At 44.8% G+C, this 19066-nt stretch overlaps 1 protein-coding gene across 4 annotated transcripts; it reads right to left on the bottom strand.

The window, feature by feature from the left end:
- Nucleotides 1-65: 65 nt before the first annotated feature.
- PSEN2 (presenilin 2) lies at nucleotides 66-18257 on the bottom strand. 4 transcript variants are annotated; one of them, XM_086460659.1, is made up of 11 exons: nucleotides 18242-18257; nucleotides 12511-12707; nucleotides 11554-11780; nucleotides 10429-10570; nucleotides 9475-9542; nucleotides 8446-8666; nucleotides 7502-7600; nucleotides 5677-5754; nucleotides 3909-4028; nucleotides 3257-3375; nucleotides 2153-2520 (listed from the first exon to the last, which is right to left on the bottom strand). In XM_086460659.1, exons 2-11 carry the CDS (start codon nucleotides 12652-12654, stop codon nucleotides 2365-2367), a joined length of 1374 nt encoding a protein of 457 aa, XP_086316785.1. In that variant the 5' UTR covers nucleotides 12655-12707; nucleotides 18242-18257; the 3' UTR covers nucleotides 2153-2364. The 4 variants fall into 4 exon arrangements, with proteins under 4 accessions (XP_086316783.1, XP_086316785.1, XP_086316782.1 ...); XM_086460657.1 differs by lacking the exon at nucleotides 18242-18257 and having other exon boundaries at nucleotides 66-2187; nucleotides 12511-12689; XM_086460656.1 differs by lacking the exon at nucleotides 18242-18257 and having other exon boundaries at nucleotides 11554-11783; nucleotides 12511-12689.
- Nucleotides 18258-19066: the final 809 nt, after the last annotated feature.

Raw genomic sequence — 19066 nt, 5'->3', positions numbered from 1 at the left:
ATTTTAAAATTTGTGTGTATGTGTGTATATACACACATAAACACACAGAGAATATATATATTTGTAGTAAATACATACCAACTTTTACACAATTAAAACCACTCCAGTATATACAACATACACTCCTATCACTCACCAGGACAATACATTTTGTTGCACTGACAGAATCCATTGCTCAGTTACCCTTTAAATTTTTATAAATTATGCAGAATTGCTCAGTGGAAAGCCAATCTTTGGCAAGCACAAATCTGCAGAAAACCACCAGCTCCAGCAGTGATCCTTCAATATTTGAAGGTACCCCCCTCCCAGTTTCCTTCACATATCAACTGCTTTCATAGAAATAGATTATTTCAAACTATATGCAAGAACCCTGTTAAGCCAAGCAGGATTTTAATTCTAGTACATATAAATATTTCACATCCTCCCTACAACACGCAATGCAAAAAGTAAAATCATGTTTGCAAGTGATTGTACTCTGATTTGGCCCCATAACTGTTTTAGTTTAAAAAAAAAAACCAACCAGACAAAAAGAAAACCCAAGTATCACATAAACTTTACAAATCAGCAGACAGAGCTCTAGTAATTTATGTTTCCAAAGGAAATACCTTTTAGTCGTAATTAACTCTGTCTGCAGCTGTTAAGTCCAAACACTGTGAGTGTAAGAAATGAGGACAGAAAACTAAAGAGAAATTACTTACTTGTCAAACTGAGACACACGCAACTTGTAAAAACCCTTACGTGCTTTTTAAAAATTTGTTTGAATCACCTGTGTGATGTCCTTGTTAAATACCAAAGTAGATTAGCTTGAACAAGTCTATTGGAAAAAGCACTACCTTAAAAATCTGTAGTTCAAAGCCTTATCTAAAAAGTATTTTCAGATTAAATTCTGCGTTTCTCAATGACGTATTATTCACAAAACGTTGCATAAAGTTACATTTTGAAACTCTGACATTGATCAGCTGTCAAAGAAAACAGAGCTTGTTTGTGTAATAAGACACTCAGGTAAAAAAAAGAAAAAAAATCACAGAACTTGGCTCTTTCGAAAAAACTGACTCTCAGAATAGAAATCAAATGATTTTAAAAGGTGGAGATAACAGTAAGTTTCAGTCAGACCTGTATTTTTTACTGGCAACAAGCACTGTGAATTTTTAATTTTTTTTAAAATTAACTCACCTGAGGGTGTGTAAATATTCCCAGCATTAATGATGCCTTATGTAGAGTAATGTAACAGCAGATTCAAGTTTGCACCCCCATATTTTGATACAAACTATGACAGCATATTTCCAAAAAAGTCCCTTTGACAGTAAATAGCTATTTCAAAATTTGTAATTAAAAAAATAATCTTTAAACAGTACCAAAAACCAGGTAAACCAAGTCTCAATCAGTGTAAGAGGACCTCTTCATAAAGGGAAAGTACATCCTCCTTTGGAGTAGTTACAACAACGTACAGAAATGAGACCAGAAATACACACAAGAAGTTACATGTCCGATTTACTGGAGTTGTGCTGTAATTTCCACCTTATGGTAATTTGAGGATTGTAGTATGGACCCAGAAAAAGATTTCCAAAAAGGTAAAATACTGGAAAGAGACAGGAAAAAGTATCTGTTTTCCCACACTGAGGATCTGATGCGCTGTAACAGGCAGCCCTGCCTTCATCAGCCGTTAGCTGCAGTGGTGGATGCGCGCAGAACCAGAAGCCTGATGTTTAAACATCCCACCACTGACATGCTGTCTAAGTCCGTCACGGCTCACTATGTCTAACTAAGGTCAGAATAAATGAGCATTTGGGGCAATTTCAACAGAAATTGTGTGCACAGAGGCCAGCTTATGAAGTTCAGCCTCGCTTCTCTAATGCTCACAGCCAGGTGTAACGCACTGCCCTGTTCTGTGCACGCTGACTGCTACGCTTTTCTAGTTACAAGCCTGACCTTCTCGCACTGCATGTTTGCACAACACTTCAAAAGTGTCAAGCATTAGAAATTCTAGAGTACAGTTAAACTTGACTGCAATTCCAGGGCTAAAACGCCTTACTTAGCTTCTGGAAGCATAGATCAGATTGCCTCTCCAGTCTTCCATGCTACATACAGGTTTCTGTGCTCACAACAGCCAGTATGCACACCAAATAACATAAAACTAATGCTCTGACATCAGCAATGAGCCAGGCTTTTCGCTGCAGTCCAAGAGTCCTGTGAAAATAAATCCCAGTTCAACATGTAACTATTAAATTTTTAGTACACATCGTGTCACAGAGTTAGTGTTTTCCTCACAAACATATGGCACTAAGTGTAAAACTTTATGACTTATTCCAAACAGTGTATCATCACAGCAAAGCTTTAAAAAGAATCCTCTAACTCCCACTTCTTCTAAATATACAGCTGGTGGGAGGCCAGGGTGTCCATGAATGGTCGCACAAGGTTGTCTGTCGAGAAGTAAAAGACCAAGCCAAAGGTAATGGAGATGGGAAGAGCGGGCAGTGCTTTCTTAAAAACAGCCAGTAATAAAAGAGTTAGGCATAAACCCTGCCAGAGAAAAAGAGAATAAAAAACACAAGGAGATGTAGTAAGAAGCCCAGAAACATATCTGTCATCAACAACCCAATATACAAATCATAAGCTATATACATTGTACAGCAATTGCCCTTCTGGTTAGTTTCCACAAGGATGCTCATGTAAACAGCAAGTTTCTAATAATTATTTTCTACCTAGGTGAAAGCTCAACAGCACGTGATCATTAGATCTGGCAGGACTGAGTCCTTTAGCAGTTACAGTACCATCGTCATCTGCTTTTACTGATAATTTCCATGGATTTTTCAGTCTCCTTCCTTCCTGTTTTTTCCAGCTCAAACACCAGAACAAGATAGGTTTTCATCCTCCTATCTAGCAGTTCTCCTTGGCGTAAGGGAGTTAACCTTTTCAACTACACTTGCTAATCAATGTGAAGTTGTAATATTGACTCTCGTGGACAACACAAGTCCCCAATATTTTAACACTGCAGCAAACACACAGCTGTAACTGTTTTCCCTAGGGCTGTTTCACCCTCACCATGTCCACATTTGGCTCTGCTCTGACGAGTCCATATCATTCAGCTTCAGTGGCTGTTTAAAGCCTGACTTTACAGACAGTACATTTAGGGTGGTTTCTCCTCAATACCCAGCGTGTTACCTGCAGTGACTTAGCAGTGCTCAGCTGCTCATACTCCTGGCAACACTGCTGTGCTAAACAGGGTGTAACAGCTTTTGAAAGCTTGCTCACTTACTATGAGAATGGCTACAAAGCAGGCCAGCGTAGTATTCCAGTCTCCACTAGCTGTGGCAGCTGCTTTCCCAACAAGCACACTGTAAAATATGAAGTCTCCAAGGCCCAGCTTCACACCCCCTGAGAGAAGTAGAAAAAGAAAACAAGTGTTAATTCCTCCTGAAAAAGACAATAAGGTTTTTTTCTTCCTCCTGAATAAATTCTTGTCCCCTGGGGAGCAGGTGAAAGTTCTGAGTCCTGGCTACCAACCTGGACCCTTAGCTTCCCACACATTACTGAGGAGGCTGAGACTTCCAGCCCCCTCTCCTGCAGTTGTTTTTGCTCAGCCTCATTCTCTGAGGTTCCCTGGGCTGCTTTACTGCTGTACCAGCTCAGGAAGCATGAGGCCAGAGAGGGATGGGAGGCAAGGGGAAGAAGGAACTGTTTAGATTGTCCGCATAGCCAAGAGATGTCACTGGAACCACAACCCCAGAACAGACTCTGCAGCAGCAAGAAGTAATACGCAGTCAGACTTGAGCTCTTTGTTGCTGAACAAGTCACAAGTACTCAAATTAAATGCGATTAGTCCAAACCAGGTAACAGAGTGTTAACCACAATGAGTAAAAACGTCAGGCTCTGACTACACTGAAAACAAGGCATAAAGCTTCCCTTACTTTCCTCCTCCTCAAGCTCCTCTAAAGAAGTGATGGGGCGGGTTGGAACAGAACTCCTTGTCTCTGACATCTGAGACTCTGTGTGGGAAGGGCTCCTGTGGTTCTCTCTCCCATCCTCAGCTTGGTTCCACAAAAACAGGCCAAGAAGAGCAGACCAAAAAAAAAGAAACACAAGAGGTAGCCACATTTACAACTTGTTTTCATGCATGAAATCCACACTTCTGTGAAGCTTCTCTGGAATGGCTAAGCCCTTTGTTTCTTGGAGGTGTGGATCATCAGGACCAGCTCAAGCAGAGACATTTAGCAGCTCTGAGGAAAACACGTGTGTTATTATTTGAAACAGTCAGAAGGGTCCATGTTAACAGCTTCTCTGGCAGCTACCCAGGAGTTCAATGGCTTTAACAAGCAAGTACATACGCAGAACTAAGCGTTACTCTGCACAGGCTAGAATGACAAGTAAAACCAAGTAAAGTTAATATGCCTTCCCTCATTGTTCTGTCTTTGGGGTGGAGGTGCTCAGGTATTCCCTAACTGGTCATATGACAAAAACCAGGTGACTAAGGGGACTGTCATTTATGGGAAAAGTTCTGCCCTGAATCACATTGACATTGGAGCTGCGTGTTCACACGTAGAAAGCAGACGCATTTCATTAGTCACAGAATTCTTTTTTTTTTTTTTGCCACCCCGGTAAACACATCTAACAGAGCCCTTGGTAGTGCTTTTGGAAGCAGCCAGTCTGTGATATATTACTCTATCTGACAGTTCCTATTTTTCAGAAGCACTCACACAAACTTTCTAGTCCACGTCAATCGGACAGGATGCTGCTGCTGCAGATGCAAGCAGACTGTGATCTGCAACACACAGAGCTTCCACAGAGGTATTCTGTATGCCTCAGCATGCAGTTTGCATCTGCTCTGTGCTCAGTTTCAAAGCAGGATTGTGTCCCTGCAGTTTATTAGTATGTGAGCTGCTTTATCCTGAAATAAGCAGCATGTTCAGTTATCAAACCTCAGCATGCATCTTACTGCTTTAACATAAAAAGGTACTGTCATCTCTGAACTACTGCCATCTCTGAACTGCAACAAGCCCAGATGGGAAATCCTCCCAATACCACAAGTCAGATTTTATTTGATCACCTTAAAACTTCAGTTTAACTTGTATTTCAAGAAGATAAAAGCAAACGCACACAAATTACCACAGGACCAGCTAGAACGTAAACTTGAAACACCTCAGCTAATGTTGGGTAACTGCCCAAACATAAGCCTTTACCCAAGGGTAAATGTAAAGACGTTCATTTTCTTTGGCAGGGTAAGCCATAGTGCACTTAGAGCTAGGTAAAAGCATGCCTGCTTCATGGCAGTAGCCTGATTGCAACACACTGCAACGCACTTAAGTTCACCAGCTTGTCGGCATTGTATTTATGAGCCTACATCATAACCAACCACCTGCAGCTAAACCCCCACTAGCCCACTTTCAGCTTTGACTTCAGTACATCTGAAGATGTGTGTTGAACATCACTTCTGTTTGGTTTTCTGTTTGGTTGGTTTTTAAATAAAATCAGCCTGAATACTGGAGCTTCCTACATCATCTGGTCATCTTTGCTGCCAGTCCTAACAGCAGGTTTCAGAACATCGCCAAGGTCTGCGACTAATGTAACAACACTGAAACAAACACATCCATCAGGGGCTTACATTTACTTGCAGTCTCAAACATACACATTATTCCCATGGGACAGCGCTCTGTATAGAAGAGTGACATGCAAGCAAACCTGCATCCCACGTCCGCTGACTTGGTCCTCTTGCTGCTGTGTCCGGCTTTGCCATTCCAACTGTCCACATCATAGCAGCTAGAAGAGAGAAAGTAATCAGCTGCGTAAAACATTGGTCACCATAGCTCAGAGGAGCTAAGAGTTTAGCTGTCCCTAAAAAATACAAACCCTTGCCTCTGTAAATGCTCTTAAAATACTCACTCTTAGTTGGTTTCCCTAGGCACTTAGAAGACAGGGTGGGAGAAAATTAAGGCAATGCACCCATTCAGTTTCTAAGAAAGTCCCAGAGCACAAAAAAACCCTAAGAGTCAGTATAGTCTTCTCTGTAGGCTGAAGAAAGCAAAAATCTACAACTAGGGTCCTCATCTCCTGTTTTCTTCCTGGCTTCTGGCTCTTCTCTTCAAAGAAGATAATTGCCCAGGAAACGATGGTAGTTCGAAAGGTAACCAGAGACAGCTTAATCCTCATGATCTGCTAAAGGTAAAGCACACAAGCGAGGGATATGCAGGAGTTGTCAGAGTGCTAGTGTTCTCTCTGCCTATTTGTTTCGATTCTTTCCTGTCAAAATATTGGCCATTTCTGTTTTGGTTCCAAGAACAACTTTAGGCTGTTTGGGGGTCTATTCTTGAGATGGATCCCTAAATTAAAAAGGAATATAAACCATTCTGAGATCAGTGGAAGGGAACTCAAATCAGCTGTTTATTTAAGTGTGCATCAGTCTTCCTGTTTTTATAGGAGCTAAACTAAACAAAATAAGCCAAGGCAAACACAGTGCCTGCTTTCTCAATACAAACTCAGCCAAGGTGATGTTTTTGCATCTAGAGGGAGCCACACAATGTGGTCTTGCAATGGAGACAAGAACTTTTTGTTCCATATTTATTATTTGTTGAATTGCATTCTGCTTTAGAGAATTTTGTTTGTTAATTAAATTTTAGTTTGTTTACTAGATTTAGAATTTTACTTTGTTTCAGGGAGCTCAGCTGAAGCCAACAGAAGCTCTGTTTGGAACACATAAAATCATTTATATAACATTAAATGCTAGAAAACAGATCGATCAGGTTGTAGGCATCCTCAAGTTAGTACCCAACATTTGGAAATATCCATTCATCTTACAAACGATGTAATGAAAAAGTCATTGAGGTCCACGAAGCACTTGAGTCCAGGTCCCATGAGTGTTGAGCCACCTGCCTCCTTCCAACCATTTTAATCTTAAGCACATAGATACCCTTGTGGATAAGGGCACCAGACACTATCATAGTCAAACACCTCTAGAAAGCCAGGGAAGAGATGACTGATTTTGTTTGCAGAGCAATACTTGAATAGAGCCTTTTACAAAGCAAGCAGCCACACAGTGACCAATAAAGCAAATACATTCTAAGCACACCTGTACAGTGCACTGAGCAAGAGGGGGCTACAGGAAGAATGGAACCTCACCGCACATTTAAAGTGTCTATAAAGCATATGCACAAGGAGTAAGTGTACTGAGTGAGCACCATCTAATCATGGAGCTTTGCAAACACTGTCCATCTAACACAGGTTGTTGTATGCAGAACAAAGGGGCATGTTCTACACTGCATTCATGAAAGGATGAATCCACTTTTGAACATTTCAGCTTCACAAGGCAAATGTGGGCTCCCTTTGGCTAATTTGAGTTGGCACCATTGTAGCTGATAAACAAGGTCTTCTACAGATGGTCTGTTCCAGAACATAAATGCCCACCAATCTTAGGGCGAGGAAGTAACTAAAATAGCGCTCTTTGGTTTGACACAGAAATAGGTTGTGAGTTTAATCTGGCTAAAAATATTAACAATCTAATCTTACTCACAGGAATATATTAATGCAGGAAAAATGGGCTCATTTCTCTCCTGTGCAGTTTCTACCAGCATTCTCAGTGGCCCCTTGGGACAGAGAACAGCCATCAGATCTGCAAAGAGAAAAGGGCCAGACAATCTCATCTCAAACTATCATGCATATTTTACATTCTTTATCTTTAAAAAGCTATTCTCCCCTCAAAATTACATCTATCAATATTAACTGGATGATTTCCTGAATGGCAGTTTCTGCCACTTAGCATAACTCGAGCTGTTCTAGTCCCTGAAGACTATGTTCACTTAAAATAACATCCCCAAGCCTCAATGTAATAATAAAAGTTTTCATTGTGCTAATCCCATAAAAAGCCTCTTGAGAATACCACATTATTTCTTTGAAAGTAGATGACAGCTTTACATTGAGGTGTTAAGTTTAATTAGAGGAGGACTGGGGGTACTTTGTTCACGTTTCAGAATCCACCCCTACATACGCTGACTCTATGTTTCACATGAATGAAGGCCTTTGGTCCAGTTCCTCTTTGCCTGCCCTCTCTTCTCCCAGAGCTCCTCACCAATCTGAATGTTACCTCCTGGCTACCTCTTGTTCTGCAGGTTCTCTTGAAACTTGTAACTCATACCAAAATCCACGATCTCCCGATAACTGTAAATGAAACCTGTGAGACTATCAGGCTGCTACTGATAAAAATCCAACCACCCCTACCATGCAGTTAGATGTGGTTCAGTACTTTCCTAACTTGGTGTTCCAGTTTGAAAGACATAGTAGGACTACAGTAGCTACACGAACAAGCTAGCAAGAGACAAGCTAGGGAATCAATTTAATTTCCCATCTGTGTAAAGCTGTTAGCACCAAGTTGTTTTTGGAATTATATACACAGTCCTGAGATTGCTTCAGAGTAACCTCTCCATGAGCCACACCTTTAGAGTCACAACCTAGACTTACCATAGATGGAGATTGCACCTAGAATCACCCAGGCTGACCACTCGGGTAGATACTTAATGAAAACCAGTGCCATTAGAGCACTGATCATAATGAGATACGCTTGCTGGAGCTGCAAGGGACCTTTCCAGTGGATGCAAATCATTCCAACTGCTCCAAAATTCCAGATGACTAAGAACAGAGTGGGGTAATCCATGGCCACGTTGTACGTCTTCAATACTTCACTGGAATACAAAAAGAAAATTTAGCTAAGCAATAAAAGCAACTGACAGGCAAAGCATCCTACTAGCTGTAGTTAAACAAACAAGCCTCCTACTACACCAGGAGGAAGCAGGATAGAAGCAGCTCTCATCACGAAAGGGGACTCTGCCAATTGCTGCACTTAGCTCTCTGTTCCTCCTGCAGGAGATGGACACTGCTGTGTGTGCAGACAATCACCACACCGCCTTAGTCCTGAGGTCAACAGTGATTCCAAGGGTTTGAGCAGGCAGGATTTCAAGTCTTAACTGAACATAGGCCTGCAGCTACATGACCATCTCCAGCAAAGAAGTCATGTAAGAGTCATCCCACCAGATGCATGATGCTTACAGTTAAAAATGAAAAGTTTTAACAAGTGTCACCTGCAAGTTAAAAACTTGGTTCTACCTGAGCTGGGAGCTAAGAGAATGAGCTTGAAACAACGTAGTCTGAGAAAAAGGCAAATCAGAGAACCAAGTGGGTACGTGAAGTTCCCTTCCACTTGCTTCTCAATGCGTAATTCAGGGTCTCTGTACCACAAGGTTCAGCCCATTTATTTCATGCTCATCGTATCAATTCTCAGCAATTTTTGTAGAGTAGACACTGCAAAATCAGGCATTGTCTATTAAAGACCTCATTTTCCACTTTTTTAAAAGAAAGCTATCTCATACTAACAATTCTCAAACCTCCATTTGGAGAAGGGGAGACATTCCTTTCCTTGTTCAAGTTATGGATTTTCTGCAAAGAGGTGAAAGAGCCCTGAACTGCCAGGTTACCTGCACCACTCCCACTTACCCAAGATATATGTAGGTAAAGAGGAAGAGCAGCATCAAAGAAGACAGGATCAGCCAGCCATGGATGAACTATCAAGGGCAAGAAGAGACAGTGATTGAAGGGGCTGTTACCCCTCGCGCAGGTCGCGGTACTGCTTGCGCTACTGACAGAGCTTCCTACTGTCCAACAGGCTCCTCCTGCATTCCTCCTCCAGTTTACACAGACCCTGCCTTGCCTGCTGCCGCTGAGGGAGGAGGAACAACCAGTTGATCCCAGTTCTCCCAAACTCTTTCATTTTATAGTCTACCCCTTGATGTTTCTTTTTATTGGTTTGGGGCTTGTTTTTTCTCAGTCTCTTTCCTATCCATTTCCATGGGTCTCCATACTGGTTCCTAGCTTAGACAGGTAAGCACACTTTCTCTGCTTGGTGGGAAGGAGGAGGGGGTTGCCCAAGGCTGTACAATAAATCCATATCAAGGGCAAGTTTAGAAAGCAGCAATGGTGCTGGGCTGGTACCACATATAACAACTCCCTGGGCACCACAAAGCCCGAATGTGCCTTTTCCTCCAAGCCTTGTCCCCTTCCACCAGAGCCTCCAGAGGCAGGAAGAATACCAGTTCTCACAAACCTTGTCTGAAACTTCTTAAGAGAAGGCATTCACAGTAAACGGTACAACTTAGTCCATAAGTACAAACGGCAAAACATTTTGATCAGATGGAGAAGACTCAGACCTGACTAACACAAGGTAGTAGGCCTCGTTTTTAAGAGACTACTATTAGTGACAAAATAACAGCAAAGCGTATGCAGGGCCACAGCTCCACCACCACTGACAGGCCTCTGTACAATATGATTCTTGCTGTGACTAAGATGTGGAGTAGCCAGTGCAGTGCCTGTATTCCTCACGGACACACAAGCCTCACTTGAACTCAAGTTCACAGCACATAGGTGGAAAAGGCTCTGGCATGAACACTTTACCTTGTAGCAGCGATATTTATAGAGCAGAACTAGGAACACGGTCATTACAACGATGACGCTGATCATTATGATGGTGTTCAACACAGAGTTCAAGAGACGCTGGCCCACAGACGGGGTATCCTCACTGAAAGGGGTGTAGATCCTGCAGCATAAAACAAAAGCCATATAAAGTATATATATTCTCTTCTAAGTAACTGCCCTGAGATAAAACCAGACCTCTCTGTGCATGGGAAAGAAAGGGAGGCATGACTGCCAAGGACAGCAAACATGAGATGTAGCCTCTGAAGGGGCTGGGCTCCAGCTAATTATCAACTAAAGATTAGCGGTCTCTATCAAAAGCACATTCCTACAGAGAAGCTGTGGCTGGCAGAGCTCTAAACAAAAAGACCTAGAGTATAAATTACTTTATTTAAGTTTAGTAACTTCTCTCCAGGCCACAAATTTTTATTGCATGCTCTGGATCTTTATCTGGATCCATGATAATTGTCAGGATAAATCCCAGGTGCTGTCCTAGGGGAACTCTTTCTTTCCCTGCTTGGTAGGAGAGTCTTGAACTCTCTTATCCCTTCTCATCACCCTGCATCACCCCCTCCCATGTTTTGTTTCCTTTGGTTCAGCTCAAGTCCCCATTTCTCCACCTCTCTTTTAACCGAAGTGCAGTTAAAGCCCCAGGAGAGCTCTCGGGCAAGAGAGCTGGATGGAATTATGTATCCACACCACGAGTCTTTAGGAACCAGAAATGTCATCAGGAAACGAGACACTCATCCAAATGAACATGCTATTCCCTGATTGCTGCCAGCTAGTGAGTGAACAGACTAGGAGTCCAGCATAGGCCTTTTATGCTGCAGTATGAAGCAACTGCATTATTACACAGCTCACAGGCTTCGCTTAGGGCGCCCTAATGACAGCGCTAATGAATCAGTATAGTGCAGGTCCAGAAAAACTTACACAGATGAACGCAGTGTACTTTAGTAAGATCTTTGTACGTTTACACAGCCACCTCTAGCTGCGTCAAGGTTCTCCCAACCTGCCAAAGAAGCACTCTGTGCACACGGACGTGCGTGTGTGGAACATAAAGCTAGACATCCCATGAACTCAGAGGCTGTTCTGAAGACCCCCACTTACAGCTGCCCGTTTTTCTCCGTATAGAAGCGCACTGACTTTATGGTGGCGACGACAACAATCATACAAAGGGTGACAGGCACAAAGAGCATGATTACATGCTTTGCTCCATATTTCAGAGTCAGTTCCTCTTCTTCATTTTCCAAGGTGCCTTCTCTCACTGGAACACCCGAGTCAGACACTTCCCCGTCAGCAATATTGTTAGGGCTACGGCTGCTACCTGTTCGCCTCTTCTGAAAAGAAATATTAGCAGATAGATAAGACTCTTCTTTTCTTTGTCTTCAAAGGTTTATTCCATCCTATTTCACGAGGCTGCTGTAGGCCACCACAGCCTTGTCCCTAATGGAAAGGTACAAACTGAACAATACAGTTAGAAATTCCATTGCAAACGGGCTGCAATGGAATTTTTAAACCAAAACCATGAACATCTAAGGGCCTCTTCAAGTGCGCGTATATAGATGGACACATGCACATGAAGGGCAAGATGCCCAGAACTGAGATAGAACAAATGTCATCTGAGGTGGCATAAGCTTGATCAGTTCCTCCCCTCACAGCAATGCTGTGCTTCCTTTACCCTGCTGCTTCGCTGGCAGCAGGACTAGATTCTGTTCTAACATTTGCTGCATTTGACGAAAGCAGACAAAGGGTTTCTGCCAAAACAAAAAAGGCTGAAAAGGATATCCTGTAAGAGTCATATGTACAGCAGGTCCCGATTAAAAGCCTATATCTTTACCAAAAGGAAGGAAGAGGGAGGAGTATATATGGAGATAAGGGGGAAAAAGTCACAGTGAAGGAAATGGGAACAGGCACCACTGCTGCTGGCTGAGAGGGACACCAGAGAAACAACACTGGCCAAAGCCAATCCTTGAAGCCAGTCTGCTGGGAGGGATTGAGGGGTAGCAGGACTACATCTATCATCACACCCCATTTCTTCACTCCCCAGGAAGGACGCACACCTACCCTGTGTGCCTGCGCTTCCCCTGCTTCTGAGGCTTGCAGGCCATCCTGGTAGGAGGGTACTGGAGGGCTCTCTGCAGACATCAGGGATGTTCTCTCATTGCAAGGCTCCTCCTCGCTGTCCGAGTTGTTCATGAATGTGATCATCGTCGCTTTCCCAGAGAGCGCTTGTGAGGGGCACAGCCAAGCACTACCCGAGGCTGAGGGGACAAGCAGAGCAGAAGGAAAAACAAACAGTGACCACCACAGTGCAAACAGCTGGAAGTCTGAAGAGGTGGCACAATTTCAGCAGGGAAGCTACAGCACGCTGTGTAACTCCATCTCCTTCTAACAGCTGATTTGGCCTGCTGTCACCCCAGGCATGACAATCCGTTCAGTTAAAATCACTGTGACTTTTGCAGTCAGGCAGAACAGCAAAATTCAGCACTCAAGTGATTTAATACTTCTTCTTTGCCATAGCTTTCCCAGTTGCTGCCTCTATTTTCCCTCTCCCATTAGTACACCTTACCCTTCACAAAAGAGGTTTCTCAGTGCTTAGTGTTTGTTTTGCAGGGGTCAAACAAAGCTTCACCTCAAATCTTGGGTGAGAAAGCTAAGAGAGCTCAGCTCTTACACAACACTCCTGCAAGCATCAGCAGGTAGCAGCAGTTTCTTAGTAACCTGGAGCCTTGGCTTTACATAAGCCACTAACCAGGAGTTACAGGCTGTCTTTCCTGTTACACTGTTACAACTGTTTATTAACCAGATGAATTTTATAAGCAGTTCTTCTCTTTGCCCATGGACAAGAAGAGGTTTGTATAGAAAGGGAGAGACCTGTCTCCTTAGGTGAGCCACTTTTTTTTTTCCCCTTATGTTGCCTTGTGATTAAGGTAATATTTGGATGAGAAAAAACTTGGGGAGTATAGAAGTGGGGACTAGAAACATTTGGCCCCTTTCCACCTACTGGTGTGCAGAAAAGCAAGCAAAGCAGCAGCACAGTGCAGAAAGGAAAGGAACGGCTCTTCTTTCCAGACACCAGAGAAAGGAGGTACGCTGCCCTGGATACTGCAGAACAGCCTTAAAGCCAGGATTTCAGGAAGCTCTAAAGGCAGGTGACAGGAAAATTCATTTTAGCATTTATTTAGTCAGCTTAACAAAGCAACTGGAGCAAATAAGGATGGTTCAGTCACTTTCTCTCAGCCGCCTATCCATAAGCAAAAGCAGACCTCTAAGGCATCGTAAAGCTGTAATATCTACAACACCACCTCTCCTCTGCAGTATTTCACCCATTTGTCCCAGAAATCTATCCAACTCAGAAGAGGAAGCTGAAGAAGCCATGTGACTTGGACACAGTTACTTAAATCTGAATCATGCATTTGCAGTCCAACCAGTACAATATACTGTCTTATCAGCCAGCTTGAGAGGTCAGAGTGGATACTCTGAAAATCTGTGAGATATTCTTGCTTCTCACTAAAGGAACTGGAAATCACTTTGGAAGGGAAGAGGGAGGAGTGGGAGATTCCCCTTTCTTTCACAACCTCCTCAACACATCTGGCACTTTCAAGAAATTTTAGAACATCATCTCAATCTGCCCAAGTGAAACTTTTTCAGACAGCTGCTCTTCCCCACCTTCTCTTCAAGCTTTTTCATATAATTTTGTTCCTCTTTTAGTGATAAAAGTGGCACAATTATGGTAAACAAATGCAGGGCCAGCCCTCAAGCCAGGCCTGTCAGCTACACAGTAATACTATGTTCTTACCGAGTAAGCTGCCTAACACCTGCATTTGTGTGCTTATTTCTTACCGTCCCCAAAACCTCCACTCCAGGTGCTTAACACACTCTTCCAACTGAGCACGTGAGGGCTCACAATTTACAGTTGAGAGCCCAGATTCTGCTTCAGTTATAGGAGTCAGGCCTGTAAGAAGCTGGATATATAAAGTCATTCAATCCTGACATACTTCTGGTCCTGTGAACAGGCCAAGTTGGGCATGCCACATGATCTGTGACCCATGGAATTTAAATAACTCTCAAAACCTTCTGCCCATATCAGAGACGAGGGAAGAAATAAAGATTTACTCTCTGATAGTTTGGGACCAATATTCAGGTTTTAACCACCCACCGAAAATATTAAAGAACTTTTTCTCCCAGTATTTAAGAAAGTGTCACTTGATTTTTGCTATAGGAACACAGCAATTCTGCAGAGGATTTAGAAAGGACAGCCAATTAGCCTACTTTAAACATCCTAGTTATGTCCACTGGAGGATTTAAACCAATAGCAAAACCACAGTGCTAATTACTAACCTCCACGACTGTATGGAAAAAGAATCTCATGTTGTAATACAGCCGTTTTCAAGCTGGACATTTTCTGCTATTCTCCCTCAACAAGGATATGGACAAATGCAAAGATGCAACCATACTTCTGGTCAGCAAGCAGACTCCGACCCAAGCACGGCTTTACCGTCCCTTGTTTACAAGGCTTTGGTTTCAGCGAGGGCTGACACAAACAGGCCCCAATGTATTTGGGATTTTACAGGAGCTCCTGTGGCAACCAGCCCTCAATAAATCTTCAGACACCATACTCACAGCTGCCTTAAACTGACCTAAATATGGGGTCCTGCCAAAGGGGTTGTCCCGCCACCCTCAGTCTCTCCTGTGCCAACACCAGGTGCTCATCAGCTGTCTAGCTCTTTGGAAAAGACAATAGGCACTTGTTTCCCCTTGCTTTCAGAGAGCCAGGTTCCAGCAGGACCGGCTCCCAGGCTGGCTATGCAAGCAGCCCCAGTGCCATGCCCCTTCCAGTACGGTCAAGCCTTATGGTGGCAAGCCCTCTGCTCACTCCCAGACAAGCAGCCCACCCTCACCTCCAGTCTCCGACACCTACGGCAGCATGGCTCTTAGCCAAGCGGGGTCTTCCACATATGGTTTACGGAGACAGGAACACCATCCCTCCCCCCCTGCCCCACCACAGATCCATCAGGGAGTTTGCCTAATGCCACTATTCAGTCATCAGAGCTGCACTTTGAACTGGCACCAAGGCTGCTGGAGAGAGCTTTGGTTTAAGCTGTCTGTCCTTCTGGGCAGGAAGGACCAGCCTGGTCACTCTCACACCCAGCAAGACAGCACCCCTTGGGGTGAGCAGACCAAAAGAAAAGAAAAAAAAAAAAAAAAAAAAAAAAAAAGAGAAAGCCTCTGCCCTCAGGGCTTGCTTGCCAAAGAAAAAGGGAGCCACAGAGCACGAGGCAACCAAGAAAGTGGCAGTACAAAGCCACAGTGTTTTCTGATACTATTTCCCCATTAAACTAAGGGAAGGGTCCTTGCAGAGATGATTTCTGCTTCCCAAGGACACTGGATATCCCGTAATGGAAAGCACGGGAACCTTGTTTCCTACTTGTGCGCATAACACCAAATACATTGGTGCATACTGACTGTTTCCTAGGCTGAGCTGAAAAGGGGGAAGGACAGTTAGGAAAGGAAAGCATGGAGAGCTGTCAAGCACACTTCCTTTCTGGCTACAGCAACAGGAGGAGCTTTCAGGGTGGGGGGAAGCTATATCTGTATTCACAGAAAGCTATAGAGCACAGCCTACCAAATACAGTAAACAAAGGAGATGAACAACACATGTCAGACCATCATCAAATTGACCCAGTAAGTTGCAGGGTATCAGGCAAGGTTTTTCCTCTTTTCCACTGTGGATGGACTCAAGCCATTAGGTGCCATTCAAAAATCATACAATGTTTAAGAGCCAAAAGACCAAACTCTCAAAGCCATACAGCAAAAAAAGGAAGAGGACAAAAACTAGGTCAGTAGTAAGTGCCTCTAGTAACAGGGCAGCTGAGGTGGGAATACAACGCCTGCTTTATCGCAGTCTTGTGCAGCCTGCACAAGAGCAGAAGTCACCATTTCTTTCCTTCCAGATGTCCTTTGTGCAAGGGACCTCTTTCCTCAACTGCAATAAATCAGCTTTATGGATTTTGATGAACTGGGCCAGCTTGCACTAACATTAGAATCTAGCCTCGGTTTGCCTTTTAATTTCATGCTGCAACATCACTGCACTGCAAACAAACTTAAATCCTTTGCTTTGCATTTCATCCATCAGAAATAATACCAGAACAATGTACAGCACAGAGCAGCTGCTATAGGCTGTCAGAATACTTAATAATCCACTTGAGAGTTAAAATTCCTGCCTATACATATTGTTCTCTTTATGGCAATTAGTTTTTCTTTGCTATATTTAGATCAAGAGAAAGCTTTGGGCTGACACTGACAGCCTGATGTTCTCCTAAGTTTGGGCTGCAATAATAAATATGAAGAGGAGGAAAAAAAACTTTAAGAAATCCTAAGTGGTGGGGCCAAAATTAGGAGGAAAGATTTCCAGGTTCTTGCCAACAAATAAAGCCAGAACGCGCATGCTGGTAAAATGACAGGGGTCTTGGAACACACCGTCTCAGTGGTCAAAAAGAGAACTTGCAAATGCCATTCACTTTCAGCCCCAGAACACAAAAACAACATAACATGAGATACTATGGGAAGCTGTAGATTTGCAGCCCTCTTTCTCCTTTGTAGGACACACCAACGTAGCTGAACTAGCACTGCTTTCTTTTGTCCTGCAAGAAAGGCACAATGCATAGCCCCAAAGGGTTATTTCGCTAGCAGAGCTGAAATCAGACCCTCCCCAAGAGGGTCAGAAGGATTATTTTGCCAGCGTTAAGGCCAAATACACTAGCAGTCAACTTCTCATCACAGCATCAAGGCGCCACAGCCCTGCAGACCTACTGACACCAGTAAAACCTCAAAGCCTGGGTCAGACTTCACGCACAGGAGCGGTACTGGCGTTGGCCTTAACACTGCTGGGGCAGCTGAGCCAGCGGGTGCTGGAGGTGACACACCAGGGACACCCAAGGACACTTGCGCTGGGGCTGGGTTCCTGCATCCTACCCGAGCGCGTGGGGCACTGGGGGCAGCCAGCCACGGGGGTGCAGAGCCCCAGGTGCCCCTGCAAGCCACTGGTGGGCACAGGGGTACGCACCAGGGCTGGGTCAGCTCCCCTGTCCATCCAAGCGCATGTCCAGCCCGGGTACCCACACAGCAGCTGGCAGGGCGAGAGAGAGACAACAGTCACTTTAAGAAAAAAAAAAAAAAAAAAAGAAACAAAACCAAAACCGACAAAAACCCCCTACCAGGCAGAGGTTTTGCAGGAGGCCAGAAGACGACCTTGCACCCCTGCAGGTGCTTTCCCCACCTGCCCCTTCCAACGCTTAAAGATCTGGTTGCCACTGAAGGTGTGCCGACAGTGCTTCCAAAATAAATCCTGGATTGCAGGCAGCAATGCCACCGCCCAGGAGAAACATACATATATATATATATTACGCATATATATACACAAACACACATATAAGAATATATATTTATATATACACAGATACATAATATGCACATATATAAAAAGATATACACATAGAGCTATACATACACACACATATATTATACATATATTATGCATACGTATAACTTTCACCAGAACGAGCCAGCAAAGCTTCCAGGCCTCGTCCCCACTCCCCCAGTCTCTGTGCCGGGCCCCGGCGCGGAGTGCACACGGCTCCAGCAGCGTGGCGACCCCGAGCCCCCGCGCCAACGCCGGCCAGGTGCGGGCCAGGGCCAGGGCCAGGGCCAGGGCCCGACCCCGACCCTCTTCCCTCCCGTCCCGTCCCATCCCGTCCCGTCCCGTCGGGCCTCCCGAGCAGCCGCCGCTGTTTACCTGCTCCCGGTACAGAACCGACTCCTCTCCACTCCCATTGGCCCCGCCGCACTCTGGTCCTAACCCTGGCCGGGGGGAACAAGCACGCCCGCCGATTTGCCGCAGCAGCTGTCGCTCGGTGGCTTCCCCCGCCTACTAGCCATGATTCTCCAATGGGAGAGGAGGGTGGGAAGGGGGATGGCCAATAGGAAGGCGGCTCTTCTCGCCCTCTCCCTCCGGCGGTGAGGCGGCGGCCGGTGGCGGAGCCGCCATAGTGGGGCGGCTGTGGGCGGTGCCCGGAGCGCTGGGGCCGCAGCAGGCCGGGGGTAGGCGGGTGTGCCGGGGCGGGGTGGCAGCGACCGCAACCGGGCGCCCATGGGAGGGCCTCTCCCCTCAGCAGCAGCGAGGGAAAGCGGCCGCTCCGCTCGGCCGTGAGGCGGGCGGGCGGTGCCGTGAGTGGCTCTGTGGGGACGCGAAGCGTATAGGCAACAGGAACGAGCGGTCGGGTAAAGCACCGTCAGCTTCCCCTCAGGCGTAGAGGCTGCGCCCTCACAGCTGGCGCCTGGGGCTTGGAATGACGGCCAACGGCAGTTTTAGACGAATTGCTTGAAAACGCCTGGCTTTACACCCATAAATTAGTTTATACGGACCTTGTAACCGAGTTACTGGCGTTTTTAAGGCATTTAAATGTTTATTAACGGCCTTCAGTAAATGGGAAAGTGATGTGAGTGTGCAGAAGTGAAATAAAAAGGTAAGGGGGAAGTGTGAAGGGATAAATGGAGAAATCAGAGGAAATGGACAAAGAATGGTTTTTCTGGAGCTGTGTCTGACCTCTGTTCAATTTAT

The sequence above is a fragment of the Leptosomus discolor genome, chromosome 2 (assembly GCF_034619465.1).
Source record: "Leptosomus discolor isolate bLepDis1 chromosome 2, bLepDis1.hap2, whole genome shotgun sequence".
Taxonomy (NCBI): domain Eukaryota; kingdom Metazoa; phylum Chordata; class Aves; order Leptosomiformes; family Leptosomidae; genus Leptosomus; species Leptosomus discolor.
Note: the sequence above shows the minus strand (reverse complement) of the source record. Positions and strands in the feature narration are given on the sequence as shown.